The sequence below is a fragment of the Rhinatrema bivittatum genome, chromosome 3 (assembly GCF_901001135.1).
Source record: "Rhinatrema bivittatum chromosome 3, aRhiBiv1.1, whole genome shotgun sequence".
In the NCBI taxonomy this organism is placed as follows: Eukaryota; Metazoa; Chordata; class Amphibia; order Gymnophiona; family Rhinatrematidae; genus Rhinatrema; species Rhinatrema bivittatum.
The window spans coordinates 287,843,273-287,861,634 of NC_042617.1; the positions used below are offsets into that span (position 1 = coordinate 287,843,273).

The window sequence follows — 18,362 nt, forward strand, 5'->3', positions numbered from 1 at the left end:
TATACTTGGAGGGTATACGTGTAAAAATATGCACAAAGACCATTTTGCATGTACAGTACTTTTATGTACATACTAAATAGGCATTCCAAACTTGAGGAAGGGGGAGAGAAAAACTGGAGCAGTATGAGGATTTCTGTATATATTTTTCATTTTCAAAAGTATGCCTATAAAGCAAGTTTGCTTACTTATAAATAGAGTTCTCTATAGACAACAGAATGAATCAGCCATAATGCATGGATGATGTCAACCAATGGCATCGACACAGACCCAGCTTTCAGAGCTCAGAATAAGTCTTTCTGAACTTGTGCAGGAATTCCCACGCTTGAATACTGCCTTGTGAGTCCCTCAGACTCTTCCAGAGCTTAAGCTTTAGCAAGGTAGTTGACTCTAGGGCTAATTCATCTAATTCATCTTACTGTCTACAGAGAACTCTGTGTACAGGTAAACAAACTTTCTTTCTCCATCGAGAAGCTAGCATGAATCATCCATATTGTGTGGGTAAGTCTAAAGCTGAGGGTTGCATGGTTGAGCAAGTACTAAACAGATAACCTAGCCCCCACCAATGGAGAGTGGACTACTGGATGAACAGGATGTGCAGAGCTGCTTGTCCAGAGTTATTGTCACCTTGGGATTTTGTTTCCAGACAGTAATGGGACCAGCTTTTGCACATTGGGCAGGTTAGCATAGGGAATTTCACGACATGTTGCAGAAGTGGACCCTTAGGTCGACATGGGGTTGGCGCAACCTGCAGAGAGGAGCCCTGCAGGTCCCCACCATCAGCAGGCAGAGCTGGCTGGTGCAGAGGCCCAACTAGAGCTTCACTAATACCAGCCCTTGTTCCCCTTGGGTTGAGCCCTCGGGTGCCGGGGCTGGTTGGACTTAGACGTGAGCCTCTGTGGAGGTGAAGATTCAAAGCTTGGTAGATGAGGCAGGCTAGCACAGCAGGGAACACAGATGGGTCAGGCCACAGTCTGGACAGGTGACTGGCAGTGGTCGGAGGCAGGAAGAGTTCAATCGAAGACAAAGTACAGGCTGTGGTCAGTGGCAGGCAAGAGGTCAAGCAGAAACGGGGTCCAGTCCAAGGTCAAAGCCAGAAGATCAATCTGAGGAGGATAATGAAGAGGAGGAAGACAAAGGACCACAGGAACACAAGGAGGAACACAAGGAGGCAGAGGAAAACCAGATAGCAGGAATCAAGGGCAGAAGACATGGACTCAGAAATACCACAGCGGAGATAGGAAGCAGGAACCAGAGTGCAGGAAGAAGGAACCCTGGCAAAGCACTTCTCCAGGAGGAGTCAACCTATTGCTGAGGCACTGGAGGATTGTCTGGAGCAACCTTATATGGGGACCTGCCTGTGATATCATCTGAGGGCACTTCCAGGCCATTTCCGCCACCTGCCCATTAAATATGGGGGAATCGGCTGCGTGCACGCCTAGGAAGGCAGGAGAGAAGACTTTTTGGAAGGCGGTTCTGGCCCCAATGTTCCTGCAGTGACCTGCCGCACTGGAGAGAGACTGGCAGGAGCAGCATGGAATCTGCCATCCAGGAACCATCACGTGTAGTAAGGGAGATGAGGTGTCGGGAGGCCTTGTGGCCAGGCACAGCCTGTAGGTAAGGGTGGCAGGCCGCGGGATGGGCCTGCGGGCTGCTAGGCACAACACGACAGAGCACTGAATGCTACACTTTTTTGTGTTAATGTTCATGCCGCACAATTTGGCTTCCGTAAACATCTTAATACTGAAACCCTCCTGCTTACACTTACCGACCACCTTCTTATAGGAATGGACAAGGGCGCTAGCTACCTTCTTGCCCTCCTGGATATATCTGCCGCCTTTGATACTATATGCCACAATCATCTACTCGCCCGCCTAGAAAGCATCGGTATCTCGGGCCTGGCCTTAGCATGGCTCAAATCTTTCCTATCAAACAGAACTTTCTCAGTCAAAATAGGCAATGCTATCTCTACCTCCCTCCCCTTACAACGGGGTGTCCCACAAGGCTCTTCCCTCTCCTCCACCCTCTTTAATATTTACCTTACCCCTCTATGCCTCCTCTTAACTGAACTCAAACTTAACTTCTATCTATATGCTGACGATATCCAAATCATTATCCCTATCCACAACTCTTTATCCGATGCATTGAAGCACTGGGAAACCTGTCTCACTCCAATTAACTCTCTTCTAACGAACCTCCACCTCGCTCTCAATACCAACAAAACGGAGCTATTACTCATCTCGCCCCACTCTAAACCTCATTCACTTCATAACCCTACTTGTAAACCCTTTATAAACCAACCCTTTGTAAGAGATCTCGGAGTCCTCCTGGATGAGCAACTAAACATGAAAAAATATGTAAGCTCCATCCTCAAGGACGGTTTCTATAAACTAAATGTTCTAAAAAAACTTAAGCCACTGCTACACTCTCAAGACTTTCGCACTGTCATCCAAACTTCCCTTCTCTCTAAACTTGATTACTGTAATTCTCTACTCCTTGGCCTCCCACACGCTACAATCAAACCACTCCAAATGTTGCAAAACGCAACCGCCAGAATCATCACTAACACCCGTAAAACAGATCACATCACCCCGATCCTGAAAAGCCTTCATTGGCTACCTATCCCATTCCGAATACTCCACAAAACACTCACCATCATACACAAATCCATTTTCTCTCACAATTCCCTTTGGCTGGACATACCATTTAGCCCTGTCACTCAGACCCCGCCCCACCAGGACAGTTCACAAAGGAACTCTGCAAGTTCCCTCGCTAAAAATTGCACACCTCTCCTCCACTAGGGAAAGAGCCCTTTCTATAGCAGGCCCCACACGCTGGAACTCCATGCCCATGACACTCCGATTAGAACCCTGCCCAATCAAGTTTAGATCTAAATTGAAGACCTGGCTATTCCATCAAGCCTACCCTGACTAATCCTTCCTCCCCTGTGAACCCAATTCCGCCATTGTATCCCGATCTACTCATCGCACTTTATAAAGATTATGCCTCTTCGGTTAGAGTTAAGTTTTTACCAGTTGCCGTTGTTGCATTTATTGCACTTGTTGTTGATTTTTGACTTATTTAACTAGTTCACAACTCTGTATTTCTTGCCTTTCTCAGTTTGTTATATCCCCTCCCACTCCCTGTTATAATGTAGTTTCCTAGCTTTTGTTAATATGTAAACCGGCATGATGTGCCTATCTAATGCCGGTATATAAAAGTTATTAAATATTAATATTAATAGTACAATGGCCATGCCATTGAGCGTATGTTTTATTTATCCTTGGTAAACTTTTTACATATCATGTTAAGTATAGTTTTAACATGCACATTTTACCAAGAAACATGTTAAAACCTTTTTAGTGCAAGTTTTATTTTATAAGACCCTATACAAGCAGGATGTACAATTGTAAATGTTCCCTCAGATATGATGGACCTTTATTATTCAACAGCCTAAAGGTCATAGAAAGATTAACTTGACATTGAAATATCATTAGCTCCCAGTGAAGTGATATCAAAATTGAGGAAAAATGGTCCCGGGACTGAAGATTTAGCAGTAGTATGGCTGCTGTCCCACCAAGAGGGAGTTGCAGTAGATCAGCCTGCTGGTTATTAAGGCATGGATAAGCAAATTTAAAACTATTTTAATTGTCTTAGCTGGTAAAGTTGGAAAAATAAAACCCTTGACTTTGTAACAAATGCAATATAGGACTTCATAATCAGGTTAGAGCCTACAGTAACTCCTAGAATCTACACCTGATCTTTGTGCTTTAACCTCCATCTAAAGTTAAAATTGTGGTCATAAGTATTTAAGGATGGCTTTCTAACCCACAAAATCTCTTTCTTTGAAGTATTCAGTTTCATGGCTTAATGGTTTAATAGATTTGATATACCACCTCATCATGTAAAATTGAAGCAGTTCACATTAAAAGTTATAAAACACACATCATGGCAAAACAACATCAGCATAAACAAGAACTATATTAAATAAAACACACTATAAGATAATAAATATATACAACAGTAATCCCTCTTAATCCTACTTACATCAATCCCTGTAGTTTCAAATTCAGACAATATAAACTCATTGAAACAACCAGGTCATAACTCCCTTTCTAAATTTAAGGTAATTTATTTCAAGCTGCAGTTCCAAGGGCAATGTGTTCTACAATACAGGAGCTGGATTCAAAAAGGCCATATGGCACGTACTTACTAACTCAGTGGTTCTCAACCCTGCCCTCGGGACACACCTAGCCAGTCAGGTTTTCAGGATATCCACGATGAATATACATGAGGTAGATTTGCATATAATGGAGGAGTGTGCGTGCAATTCTACCTCATGCATATTCATCGTGGATATCCTGAAAACCTGACTGGCTAGGTATGTCCCAAGGACTGGGTTGAGAACTCCTATTCTAACCTAAATTCTCCATGAGAGGGTATTCTCAGTAGCTCATGTTGAGGAATGAAGGAATAGCAACAAAATAATGTGTGGCAAAAATTATACTGAGCAATAACAGTTAACAAACGGATTTTTTATTTTACATATGCACACATCAATTGTGCACAATATTAAATTCCACAGTAAATAACAATTTATAAGCGAAGGACCCCGACACGGCCGTGTTTCGCATCAGGGCTGCGTCAGGGGGACCAGAATATTCACAAATTTGTATTCTGTGAACACGAACAAAATGCCTGTTGATTTCTCAAAAATAATGTGCAATGCAGGACAAGTTGTCAAGAGGATGAAACAGATTTGTGGAGCCACAGGAGTGGCCGTGACGCCAGAACAGTAGATTGCCTTAATGAAATCGAAGTCCAAAGGGACTTTCACAATTCAAGCCATTGTATGAAGCCAAATAAATGAGAGTGCTGGAACCATTGCGAAGAGAATATTGAATTAAACAGCTTTGTTATGGTGTGGACATCGCAGCTGAAGAGTCCCCAAACCACTGTCATTGCTGTATTTTGCAGCAATTGCAGGAGTCTCATAGAGACATTTAAAAGGAAAAGATAAAGAGTTACAATAGCCTAGTCTTGAGAGTATAAAAGCATAAATTAGTGAAAGTAAATCCACTTTTTCTAAAAAGAGACTCAGCTGACAGATAAACAACAGTAAAAATAAAAAAGAGCATGTCACTCCTGAAATATGAGTAAATGTGGTCAATTTGGAATCACCCCTAAAATTTTTACTGATTGTCTAATCTAGGGAACCCAGATCACAGAATTACTCTTCTTACCCACCCAGGGTGCCTCAGATTTCTGAGGATTCAGTTTGAGTTTATGCCATGAAAGCCACTCTGAAATTTGGTCTAGACAAATATTAAATTTCCCCATCCCTTTATTTGGATCTGAAAAATAAGCTACGACCTGAATATCATCCGCATATATAAAACATGTATATCATAAAACCTGGATGAGCCTAGCTAAAGGTGCCATATGTAAATTAAATTAAACCGAGCTTTGGGGGGAGTCCACAATTCACTAATGTAGGATCTGAAACCATGGTTCTCTAGCTCACTTGAAATTACAGATTCTCTGAGGACAAGCAGGATAACAGTTCTCACACGGTGACATTATCCAATAGAGCCCAGCCTAGAACATTTATGTCAAAATTTCTAGAACTTTGTGCCTCACTAGGCATGCCCAGGATGCCATTATACCATGCATTCATGCGGGGACCCCTTCACTGTCTTCTTTTCAGCGGAGCCGCTGGTTGTGGTTCCTCTCTTTCCTGTTCTTTTCTGGGTAATTTGTTGCAGGATTGTTTGTTGTGGGGTCCCATGATCTTGTTTCGTTCTTATAGATCCCTAGGTAGGTTTTTTTGATTATTTTTCGAACTTTTTGTTAATGTGTCAGTGCTGGGTCGATGCGCTGTCAGTGCCCGATGGGCATCAGTCACCTGTTCCTGTTAAGTTTGATTTCACCTTCTTTATTTTTTGGTTGGCTATGTCTAGCAGTTTCGAATGATATCTTCGGTGTACTAGTGTTATGTCTATCATGGATTTCCATGATAGATGTACTTTTGCCTGAGGGCATCACATGATATCAGAGGTGTCTATGTTTGGGCATGAACTTGAAGGTTCTAAAGTCCTGCCTGGACCTGATAGAAAAGCATTTTGGGTACTGGAAGACTGATTCATCAACATCGGCATCAGAGGCATCAACATTGAAGGACGACAGAGATGCACCAGAGGCTGGTGATTCATCAGTTTCAAGCTCGATGAAGGGCATCAGTAGTGACCCAATAGACAAGCCATTGCCTGGTTCTTTCCATCTGAAGAAGGCATCAGGTTCCACCTCTTTGACACTGGCTTTGAGGAGCTCCAATGTTGAATGATAGCAAAGAAACACTGGCATCGGTCTCCATCAGTGCACAGTGCCAGAGTGGGTATGGTCCAGTGGTAGCCAAGACCCCCCTGAAGTTGCCCATGGAGAGGAGAGTTCATCCTCACAGATGGCCTGGGAACCACAACAGTCTCCAAGGGTCAAGGTGTCAGCCACTGATACACCTCTTAGTTCCCAGAAAGATATGGCTACCCCTCCTGTCTCCCAGTCATTGTTGGCGGGTGGATGACACAGAATCAATGTGCAAGACCATCTGGATGTTGGAGTTGCTAGGGTTTGTCATCAGCTATCCCAAGTCCCATTTTAGCCTGTCATCTCAATTGGCGTTTATAGGAGCTCAGCTAGACACGACTCAGGCAATAGCCTTACTTCTGCAACTGAGAGCTATCACCTAGATATATGCTGTGGAAAGTATCCAGATGAGTCAGCAGACATCAGCATGGGACATGTTGAGCATGTTGGGCCTTGTGTCCTCAGCTATTCATGTCAGTCCCTTGGCATGTCTACACAGGAGAAGAGCCTAATGGACCCTCAGATCACAGAGGCAACAGGACACTCAGGATCTGCATGATAACATCCATGTCACATAACTGCTCAGGGGCTCTCTGTCCTTGTGGCGGAACAGTTCCAATCTGGCCAAGAGTATACTGTTTCAAATTTCTCCGATTAAATTTTCCTAACCACTAATGCGTCCACATAGAGAGGCCCTGCACCCAGTGTCTCTGGTCTGCTCAAGAAAAGTTTCATCAGATAAACTTCCTAGAGCTAAGGTATGCTCTAAAGGCTTTCAGAGATTGGCTAGCCAACAAAGTAGTGCCAGTCCAAATGGACAAACAAGTTGCAGTGTTCTCCATCAACAAGCAGGGAGTCACAGGCTCATACCTCCTATGTTAGGAGACTGTCTACTTATGGGACTGGGCCATCTCTCAAAGGATGTTTCTCAGGGCCATGTATCTGGCAGGTGTGGAGAATATCCTGGCGGACAGATTGAGTTGGTACCTGGAACTCCATGAATGATCCCTGGATCAAGGGGTATCGAGCCAAATATTCTGCGAGTGGGGCACTCCTCGGTGGGTCTGTTTGCATTCCCTGAGAAAAATAAATTTCCAATCTTCTGTTCCAGAAAACAGACATGGGGCAAACTAGCCTCAGGCGCCTTTGCCCTCACTTGAGGCCAAGGTCTACTGTACATGTATCCTCCAATCCTGCTAGTCATGAAGACTCTGTTGAGGCTGAAAGAAGACAGGGGCCCATGATAGTCATAGCCCTATTTTAGCCAAGACAGATTTGGTTCCCACTCTTCAGGGAGATATTCATCAAGGAACCGATCAGGCTGGGGTTTCCCCACAGATCTCATTACTCAGAATCGAGGCAGGTTGCGCCATCTCAACATCAGATCCCTGGCTCTCATTGCCTGAGAGGTTGACTTTGCAACACTTGAAACTGTCAGAGGATGTGTCTTGAGACCTTTTAGCGTCAATAAAGGATTCCACTAGAAAGTCCTATGGACTTAAATGGAGGAGGTTTGCCTTGTGGGGTGAGTAAAAGGCCCTAGATCTTTTCTCCTGCTTTACAGAAAAACTGCTTGATTACCTTCTAGATTTATCCAAATCAGGTTTCAAGGCCAACTCAGTAAGAGGTTGATTTTAAAAGCATTATTTGCGCAAAAATGCCCACATATGTGTTACGATTCTGCTTGTGGGATAGGCCCACAAGCAGCCTCTCACCTCTTTGTTGCTGACAACCATTGCTTTCCTCGCGGCCTGGAGGCCGCCGACATCGCCTGCCTTCTTCCACGGCCAGGACAGTGGCGTAGCCAGAAATGAATTTTTGGCTGGGCCCAAGGTTAACATGGGTGGGCACTAAAAGTCTGAGCCATGGAATTCATATTCTTATTGATAAATACTTTCACACACACACACACCTGACAATAGATTTCTAAATAATCTGCTAAAGCTGTTATACTTTTAATATTTTAAACTCAATTACTTCAAGCAGCTATCAATGCTAAACCTAATATATAGTTATGAAAGCATTTCAATTATACTTAAAGAGATCTCAAGTGGCAGTATCTCATAACTTACAAAGAACCATATACTAGTCTACTATAAAGACAGATATCTCATCATACATCACAGTATTCTGTGATGTTTTAAAACCCTCTGGAATGTTGTACCAAAATATTTCTACTTGAAAAAAGCTCAGAAAGGCAATGTACTTTTAAGATGGAACTAAGTTCAAACTAATTACAAATTCAATGATGAAGGAACCCTCTTTCCTATTTTCTTAAACTTATCAAACGCAGTAATTCATGACCATCATAATAGGCATCATTGTGTGTTAAAGTATACCTTTGTCACTCTGCCTTATGCTTAATCATAGGTCAGTCCATATTTTTAAGTGTTTTTGTTGCTTAATTCACCCCAGTGATACACTCCAAATTTCTAGCAATAATCTTGTTACATCAATTCAAGGTTACTTATGTTGAAAATTATGAACCAAACTTATCTGGATAATACGATGTTATTACTTCTTCTTAACCACCATCGACTTTGAGCTTGATGCCACGCCAAGATACGCCATGCTGTGGAATATATTACGCCCTTGAAGAAGGACTCGATGCTAGTCCGAAACATTGTGCAATGTCGGGCATAGAACAGCAATATAGTGAATTCTCATATTGCTGACAGTTTGAGGGCATCAAGCTCAAAGTCGATGGTGGTTAAGAAGAAGTAATAACATTGTATTATCCAGATAAGTTTGGTTCATAATTTTCAACAAAAGTAACCTTGAATTGATGTAACACAAGATTATTGCTAGAAATTTGGAGTATATCACTGGGGTGAATTAAGCAACAAAAACACTTAAAAATATGGACTGACCTATGATTAAGCATAAGGCAGAGTGACAAAGGTATACTTTACCACACAATGATGCCTATTATGATGGTCATGAATTACTGCGTTTGATAAGTTTAAGAAAATAGGAAAGAGGGTTCCTTCATCATTGAATTTGTACCAAAATATTTACCATAATTGAGCAAATGCCTTATTAATCTGTATCAATAAAACAGATAAATATCTTTGAAGATTTCTTTTCCTTTCCTATGACTCAACTATTTAGTTTTAGTCTTCCTCTGATGCTGACATTTGCTGAATCGAATCCAGGGGCTCCTGACATTCATCCCCATTTCTTTACAAAGGAAGAACAGAAAAAAAGACTGTTCTGGATAAAGAGATGTCTTGAAGGTGGTCACACCCTTTGGCTGACAGCTGGGATGTATCCTTAGCAGTGTGGAGAGGATAACTGGGTAGACAGGAGAAAAAGGCTATCCAGCCCTGTCATTTACTAAGCTATCATCATGTAAACATACACTCTGCATCCACAAATAAGATTGATACAATTGCCTACATGCTAGTAAAATACCTCACCTCAGGCACACACACAGAACCGACCTTCACCAAAGTACAGAAAGACCACACATTATAAATATGGAGATAGAAACTGGAATGGAAAACCAAAAAAAGCCACTCTGCATGCAGTGCAAACCTGGAGAAATGGAAAGAGAAATAGAGCACCTAACAGTCCCAGGATCTGCAATAATGCACACAAACTAAGCCGCACAAAGTTACACCTGCATTATGGAACATATAACAACACTATCTATGAAAAGGCAACACTACAAATATTAAATCAGGTCCTAAACACTAATACACCTCCTATTAGGAAAACAGAACAAGCCAAGCTGCTATAGAGCCCCACACAGAAATAACTGTAAAACTATATTAATAAATGTTTCAAAACAGCTGACGAACAGAATAACATCCAACAAAACTCATAAAAATTATTAAACATTGTCCAAATATCAATAAAATATTTCAAAACAGCAGACACATCACATAATACTCAATAATTAAAATGGCAGTCAATCAAGAAAAATAAACGTAAAATGCCACTTTTACTTACCATCTCCAGCAACTCTCCTACTCCTTTCCCTTGAAAGCACATACCAGGAGCAGCAGCTCTGTCTCTCACACACACACCCCAGTCACCCTCCCTGTCCAGTCTCTGTCTCACACACACCCCAGTCACACCCCACACACACCCCAGTCACCCTCCCTGCCCAGTCTCTGTCTCACACACACCCCAGTCACCCTCCCTGCCCAGTCTCTGTCTCACACACACACCCCAGTCACCCTCCCTGCCCAGTCTCTGTCTCACACACACACCCCAGTCACCCTCCCTGCCCAGGCTCTGTCTCACACACACACCCCATTCACCCTCCCTGCCCAGGCTCTGTCTCTCACACACACACCCCAGTCACCCTCCCTGCCCAGGCTCTGTCTCTCACACACACCCCAGTCACCCTCCCTGCCCAGGCTCTGTCTCTCACACACACAGCCCAGTCACCCTCCCTGCCCAGGCTCTGTCTCACACACAGCCCAGTCACCCTCCCTGCCCAGGCTCTGTCTCACACACAGCCCAGTCACCCTCCCTGCCCAGTCTCTGTCTCACACACAGCCCAGTCACCCTCCCTGCCCAGGCTCTGTCTCACACACAGCCCAGTCACCCTCCCTGCCCAGGCTCTGTCTCACACACACCCCAGTCACCCTCCCTGCCCAGTCTCTGTCTCACACACACCCCAGTCACCTCCCTGCCCTGCATTTCCAGCCCGTGGCTTGAACACTGCCACTCCTCCCACCCTGATGACCCCCTTCTTCCTGCCCCACCAGCCAATCAGAGGCTTCCTCCTTCCACTGGCAGGAAGAAGGCTTCCGATTGGCCCGCGGGGGCAGGTCGAAGGGAGGAGGTTTCCCATTGGCCCACGGGGGCAGGAAGAAGATAGGAGGTTTCCCATTGGCCCACGGGGGCAGGAAGAAGATAGGAGGTTTCCCATTGGCCCGCGGGGGCAGGAAGAAGGTAAAGGGAAGTATTACTGGGGCTGTGGGACACCGGGAGCCGCAACACACCAGCTGATTTTTTTTTTTTTTCTCCCTTGGGTGCCTGCTGATGCTGTCTGCTTTTATTGGCTGCAGTGTCTTGCAAAGAAATTTGGGTGGGCTTGAATGGAAAGTGGGTGGGCCACTGCCCACCCAGGCCCACCCGTAGCTACGCCACTGGGCCAGGAGGCCGCTGCTGAAGCTACCACTTGCGGCGGATACTGCCGCCACCATTGGATCTCCCCGTGGCAGGGAGCTGCCACTATTGACACTCCTCTTCGCGGCCTGGAGGCGCCGCCGTCCTTCCTGTGGCCAGGGAGCCACTGTCGTGGGACTTCCCGCAGGAGGAAGCTGCCGCCTTCCGTGCCTGTCTTCGTGGCTGGAAGCCGCCATCATTGGGGCCTTGTTTTGCGGCCTAGTGCTGCTCCTGTGCAAGCTTCTTTGCAGCGTGGATGCTGTCTTCGCTGTCCGAGGTCCTGCCCCTTCCTAGGTGCACGGCCGCGCCTCTTCTCTTCATTTAAAGGGCCCGTGCTGGGCAGGGCTCTGAGACTCCTCCTGATGACGTTCCTAGGCCTCTCCTTCTTCAGCCCTATAAAGAGGGCCTCCCTTCAGTCTCTCGTCGCCTTTGCAAGGAGTTGGGTAACTCCTGGAGTTCCTTTGGTTCCAGCTCTTCGTTCCAGGATGTTGGTGTTTGAGGTAGTTGTGGGTGGATCCTTGGGCTGGTGGCAGATGACCACGCCCCTGGGGGAAGATCCCGAGAGGGACCACCGGTCAGGCTCAGAGTATGGAGACAGACACACACTAGTTCTTTTATTAAACAGTATATTGAACCACCGGAGGTGGCAGTAGTGAGCTGGAAGTGCCCGGCAGGGCTGTAGTCCCTCAGGTACTGGAACAGCGATCCTGGATAACTGAGCTGTAGAGAAACTGAATATAGTGAGTAGGCAGGGTATGCAGTGTTCAGGAACAGAGCCTTGATGGTAACACTCACACAATAGTCTCTAGAAGTAGTCCAGGTGTTGGAATAGGTTAGGCCCTTGAGGAGCAAGTACCTGGTTCTAGGGAAAGCTCTGAGAGAGAGAAGATAACTCACTGGTGTAGCAGGCAGCAATGACTTCCAAGCAGAAAGAATATTCAGCAACCAGTCCGGGAACATGGGCCCTCGAGGAGTGAGTGCCGGTTCCTGACTGTGACCTGAAAAACAAAGAGAGAGCAAGGCCCCCGAGGAGTGGGTACCCCTGGTAAGTCCGAGGAGGCAGTGTAGCTTGGAGAGAGCGAAACTGGTCCGTAACCAACTACTATTCAACTCCTTGCTAACTCGATTAGCTAGCGATTTCTAAGACCTTATATATATCCAGTACTGATGACGTCATCTCAGGGGGACGCCCCTGAGGTTCGCACCACTGCTGGTACATCAGTCGGGGCCGTGCCGCGCACGTGCCCTTAGGCCCTTGTGAATCACTGTGGATCGCAGCGTTGAGCCGCTCCGGGGACGCCGGAGGAAGATGGCAGAGAGATGCCGTGGCAGCCAACCTTCCACTTGAGCAAGAGGGAGTCGCCAAAGAGGTGAGGAGGGCGGAGTGGAGACGTTGAGTAGCAACGGTCGCAACACAGGAGTCTTCTCTGCTTCACCTTGCTTCTTCAAGTACTCCATTCTTCGTGGGAATTCCCTTGTCTTCATCTGTGGTTCTTGATCCTTCGTCTTCACCTTTGTTCCATGTCCTGGTCTCTCGTCGGATCCTGTGTCCTTGTCCGTCTTGTCTTCAAGATGTTCCTGTCTTCAGATGCTCCTCCCTCTGAATATTCCTAGTTCTGATGCTCCTGCTCTAGAGGTACCTGAGAATCCTTGCTCCTTGTCGCAGACGTCCCAGATGTCCTTGTCTCCAGAGGTCCCCGTCATCTAGTGGTTTCGATATCCTGATGTTCCGGTGTACCAGATGTCCTTCGTTCCTGTCCTGACCCTGATGTTTCCTTCGTCAGCTCTTTCCCCAGCTTCCAGGTTCCTTTCATCCACTCTTCACATTGCAGCACAAGTCTCCAATGGACCCTTGCTTTTAATGTTCCTGAATCTGAGTTCCAAGTTCCGTGTCTTGTATCCTGTCCCCGGTCGTCGGAGTCCTTGCCTGCTTCCGTCCATACCTAAGACTCTGCCAGAACCTGCTCCGCTTTAGTGTGGTCCGCGACCAGCCATGGGAAGTCAGTGGCATGGTCGGCAGTTCCAGGCCATGAGGAGGAGGTGTGGTGTCGGTGGCAGATTTCAGCTGCCGAGAGAGTGCCCAGGGCTGGTTCGGCTATGGCGACAGGCGATGGCTGCTGGGTTCCACAGCTGGCGAGCACAACAAGGCGTATATAGGTCAATATAGTCACTTAATACACAAGGAGAAGGATTCTTCAATAGCCTAAAAACAAAAGTCGCCAATCTAAAATACACTCTTGATTTAACTGGGAGCCAGTGCAGGTCCTTCAATACTGGGGTACATGTTCTCTCCTAGATAACCCTGTCAATACTTGGGCTGCTGCATTTTGTGCCAGCTGCAGGACATGCATCAACTTTTCTGGAAGCCCGAAATATAATACACCACAATAATCAGGATGACTTAAAACCAAGACTTGCACAACCATACGGAAAAAAGCCAAAGGTAGAAAGTTTTTCAATGTCACACCATTTTAAGTTTATAAAAAACTGTTCTCAAAATATGTGAAACTTGAGGACTCATAGTCAATTGAGAGTTCAAAAGCACTCCCAAACTTTTCACCTCAGTGTGGACTAGCATGGCTAGGTCTTTAGAAAGCCACACCTTTTCCTGATTTTTCATATTGAAATCTTTACTTACCCACAAAATTTTAGTTTTTTGCATGTTTAAGAATAAGCAATGTTCTGTTAACAATGCCTGCAACATACTAGTTATGTCTTGCACTCAAGCCTCTGGAGCATCACCACTTACACCACATGGCAAAAAAAATTGGATGTCAGTGTATATAAAATATTGGACATTCAATGAAAAAGAAGAGCTCCAATCGGAGCTAAATAAATATTAAAAAGCACCTACAATAGTGCTGAATCTTGTGGCACACCCAATTGAATCTTATGCCATGCAGAGTCTGTTTGACCCATCTGAACCCTTTGCTAAGCACTTCAAAACTATACTACCAATACCATGAGCACACAGGTTTTCTAATAAAATCTCATGGTAGACAGGGTCCAAGGCTACCTTTCCTTGCCGGTAAGCATTTGACTATCATCTTCTAGTTGCCTTAACTTTAGGAGCTTAACTTTTATTGATTATCAGCCTCGTATTGCCTAACATAGGTTTTTTAAATGCAGACAGATAATTTTCTCTTTCAGATTTTGTGGAAAAGAGCTTTATCTTGGTGAAGAGTTTATTATCTGGCCAGTTGGATGAGGAAGGCCAGCCATAGCTTCTTTTATCAATCTTGAAGAGCAAGAATCCAAAATACAAGTGGTTGGTCAACCAGGATCCTATCTATTTTCAAAAATCAGTCACTGAAGAAACATCCCGAGTCTGATTACAATAAGGTCTAATCAGTCCATGTTCATCTATGGAATCTCTATCCCCCAACTCTTGTCATATTTGAGATATCTTATTATTAAAATAAACTGTGCAATCCCTCCAAAACCATATGCTGCTGAGCGACTTTCAGCTTTCCCCTTTGATTTAGTTTAAAAGCTGCTCCATCTCCTTTTTAAAGGTTAGCGCCAGCAGCCTGGTTCCACCCTGGTTAAGGTGGAGTTCATCCGTTCGGAAAAGAGTCCCCCTTCCCCTTCCCCAAAAGGTTGCCCAGTTCCTTACAAAACTGAATCCCTCTTCCTTGCACCATCGTCTCATCCATGCATTGAGACTCCGGAGCTCTGCCTGCCTGTGGGCACCTGCGGGTGGAACAGGGAGCATTTCAGAACACAGTATGCTGGAGGTTCTGGATTTCAGCTTTCTACCTAAAAGCATAAATTTGGCTTCCAGAACTTCCCTACCACATTTTCCTGTCGTTGGTGCCAAAATGTACCATGCCAGCCAGCTCCTCCCCAACACTGTCTAAAATCATATCTGGTGATGCGTGAGATCCACCACCTTCGTACTAGTTAGGCATGTTACCAGGTGATCCTCACGCCCACCAGCCACCCACCTGTCTACATTCTTAATACTCGAATCTCCAACTGTGATGGCCGACCTAACCCTTCCATCCTGGGCAGTAGCCCTGGGAGACACATCCTCGGTGTGAGAGGACAATGCACCACCCGGAGAGCTGTCATTGCTACAGGCTTATTTCCTGCTGCACCAAGGTTCATGCTTTCAGATCATGAGACCTTCCTCCTCCAAGGCAGCACCAGGGATGCCAGACTGGAGTTGCGACTTGGCTACTATGTCCCTGAAGCTTTCGTCTGTATACCTCTCTGACTGCCTCATCTCCTCCAGGTCTGCCACTCTAGCCTCCAGAGATCAGACTTGTTCTCTGAGAGACAGGAGCTCTTTGCATCGGATGCACACGTACAATTTCTCACCAGTGGGTAAAAAAATCATACATGTGACACTCGATGCAGAAGATTGGGAGGTCCCCCTCTTGCTGCTGGACTACTGCCTTCATCTTAAATTTGTTCAGTTCCTAGTTAAGTTTTAGGTTGCTGTGGGAGTAGGACTGCGTACAATTAGAGTCCTTTAAATGTATAAGGGTATTCACTATATATCTGGTAGTGACCTACAAGGGAATGATTAAACTCTTGATAAGATGTGGGGAATTTCTGAATTTTAAGTTAAAAGGCTAAATAATTTTTTTTTTTATCTTTTTTTAGCGTGAAAGTGTCACCTGCCTAAAAATTAAAGGATGAGCTAGGGATGGCTGGGAGGGTTGGGAAATACAAACACACAAATTTCAGTTTTTTGCCTGATGAGAGAGGGAGCAATTTTAGATCTAATTCTTAGTGGAGCGCAGGATTTGGTGAGAGAGGTAACGGTGGTGGGCCGCTTGGCAATAGTGATCATAATATGATCACATTTGAATTAATGACTGGAAGGGGGACAGTAAATAAATCCATGGCTCTAGCACTAAACTTTCAAAAGGGAAACTTTGCTAAAATGAGAAAAATAGTTGAAAAAAAAAAACCTGAAAGGTACAGCTACAGAGGTTAAGATTGTGCAACAGGCATGGATATTGTTAAAAAATACCATCTTAGAAACACAGTCCAGATGTATTCCATGCATTAAGAGAGGTGGAAGGAAGGTCAAACGATTGCCAGCATGGCTAAAACGTGAGGTGAAAGAGGCTATTTTAGCCAAAAGATCTTTATTCAAAATTTGGAAGGATACATAAGAAGAAAATAGGATAAGAATAAGCATTGACAAGTTAAAGTAAAACATTGATAAGACAGGCTAACAGAGAATTTAAAAAAAATTTGGCCATAGAGGCAAAAACTCACAATAAAAACTTTCAAAAATATATCCGAATCAGAAAGCCTGCAAGCGAATTGGCTGGACTGTTAGATGATCGAGGGGTTAAAGGGGCACTTAGGGAAGATAAGGCCATCGCAGAAAGATTAAATGAATTCTTTGCTTCGGTGTTTATTGAAGGGGATGTTGGGGAGATACCTATTCCACAGACGGTTTTCAAGGGTGATGATTCAGATGAACTGAATCAAATCATGGTGAACCTGGAAGATGTTAGGCCAGAACTGAAGAGTAGTAAATCACCTGAACTGGATGGCATACACCCCAGGGTTCTGAAAGAACTAAAAGATGAAATTGCAGTCCTATTTGAATTAATTTGTAACCTATCATTAAAATCATCCATTGTACCTAAAGATTGGAAGATAGCCAATGTAACCCTGATACTTAAAAAGGGCTTCAGGGATGATCCGGGAAACTGTAGACCAGTAAGCCTGACCTCAGTGCCAGGAAAAATCATGGAAACTGTTATAAAGATAGAACATCTTCAGGCAGGGTGCCTAACCTATTTATTTTCCATTCAAACACTAGTTAAGATTCTCCTCACCTTAAAGTGGGCTACAACAGTGCTAGATCCATTTTAAATAAGGGGGAACTCATCTTAGACTATCTATCCTCAATGTAGCTAGAACTGCACTGTGTTGTGGAGACCTGGCACTGTAAGCATGATATTCCTTTAATAAATTGTTTGCCCAGGGGAGATTGCATATATTGAACAATTGAGAGGAACTAAAAGAGGAGGAGGAATTATAGTATTTTATAATAAATCATGTGAGGTTAAGCCATTTGAAGTAGTATTGCTTAAGGTGCATGACTGGTTTATTGAAATCTGGTGACCACCAGACCCTCTAGCTATCTTCAGTAGGTGACTGTGTGCCCTTGTGATGTTATTGAGTGCTGTCACAACATTGCCACTGGTTGTGCCATGAGTGGCAGGACTGGATTTAGGCATAGGCAACACAGGCATGCACTTGGGCACCCAAATTCTGAAGACATCCAAAAAATTAAACTACCTCCTGCTGATTTCTGACTTCCAGGTGAGGCAAACCCCTGCCCTTGGTCCTCTGCTTATGGATGTTGTAATCTTAAATCTGACCCCTATAAATGACATGTCAGTGAGGTTCCAATGGCTGCGCTGGTATATCTTTATGGGGCCTGTGTCAGTGATGTTTCCTCTCAGCTCGTTTTATCATAAATGCATCTAATAACATTCAGCTTTCACCCACTGCTAGTGAAATAGTTTCCTTCTTCTTTTTAATTAAGGTGAACAGTTCAAGAAGGAGATTGTGGTGGAAGGCCAGAGCTATATCTTATTGATCAGAGAAGAAGCGGGTGCGCCAGATGCCAAGGTGATAAAGCCATGCTTTCTAAATTTCGTGAACAGAGAAAAAAGGAAAATATACTTTGTACAATTGAAAAATAAAATGTGATACACAAATAGCACATAGTACTCTAAAAGGCAATTTGTATGGTTATGACAGCTTATTTATAAATGTAGTCAAAATTAAATAAAATCTCCACAGAACTTTTATAGTCTGTTTGCCTTACTCCAAACCACAAAGAGAGAAAAAGGGGTGGGATTGAAACCTGGGATTGCAGATTCCATAGCTATCTAGTC

The 18,362-nt window shown here is 44.5% G+C and overlaps 1 protein-coding gene across 1 annotated transcript in view; it reads left to right on the plus strand.

Annotated features, from left to right (window-relative positions):
- The window catches only part of AGAP2 (ArfGAP with GTPase domain, ankyrin repeat and PH domain 2), a 394,548-nt gene that overhangs the window by 218,616 nt on the left and 157,570 nt on the right, over positions 1-18,362 (plus strand). The window contains exon 4 of the mRNA XM_029594907.1: positions 18,008-18,093. Coding sequence (XP_029450767.1) covers positions 18,008-18,093 — 86 coding nt within the window. The remainder of the gene's footprint in view (positions 1-18,007; positions 18,094-18,362) is intronic.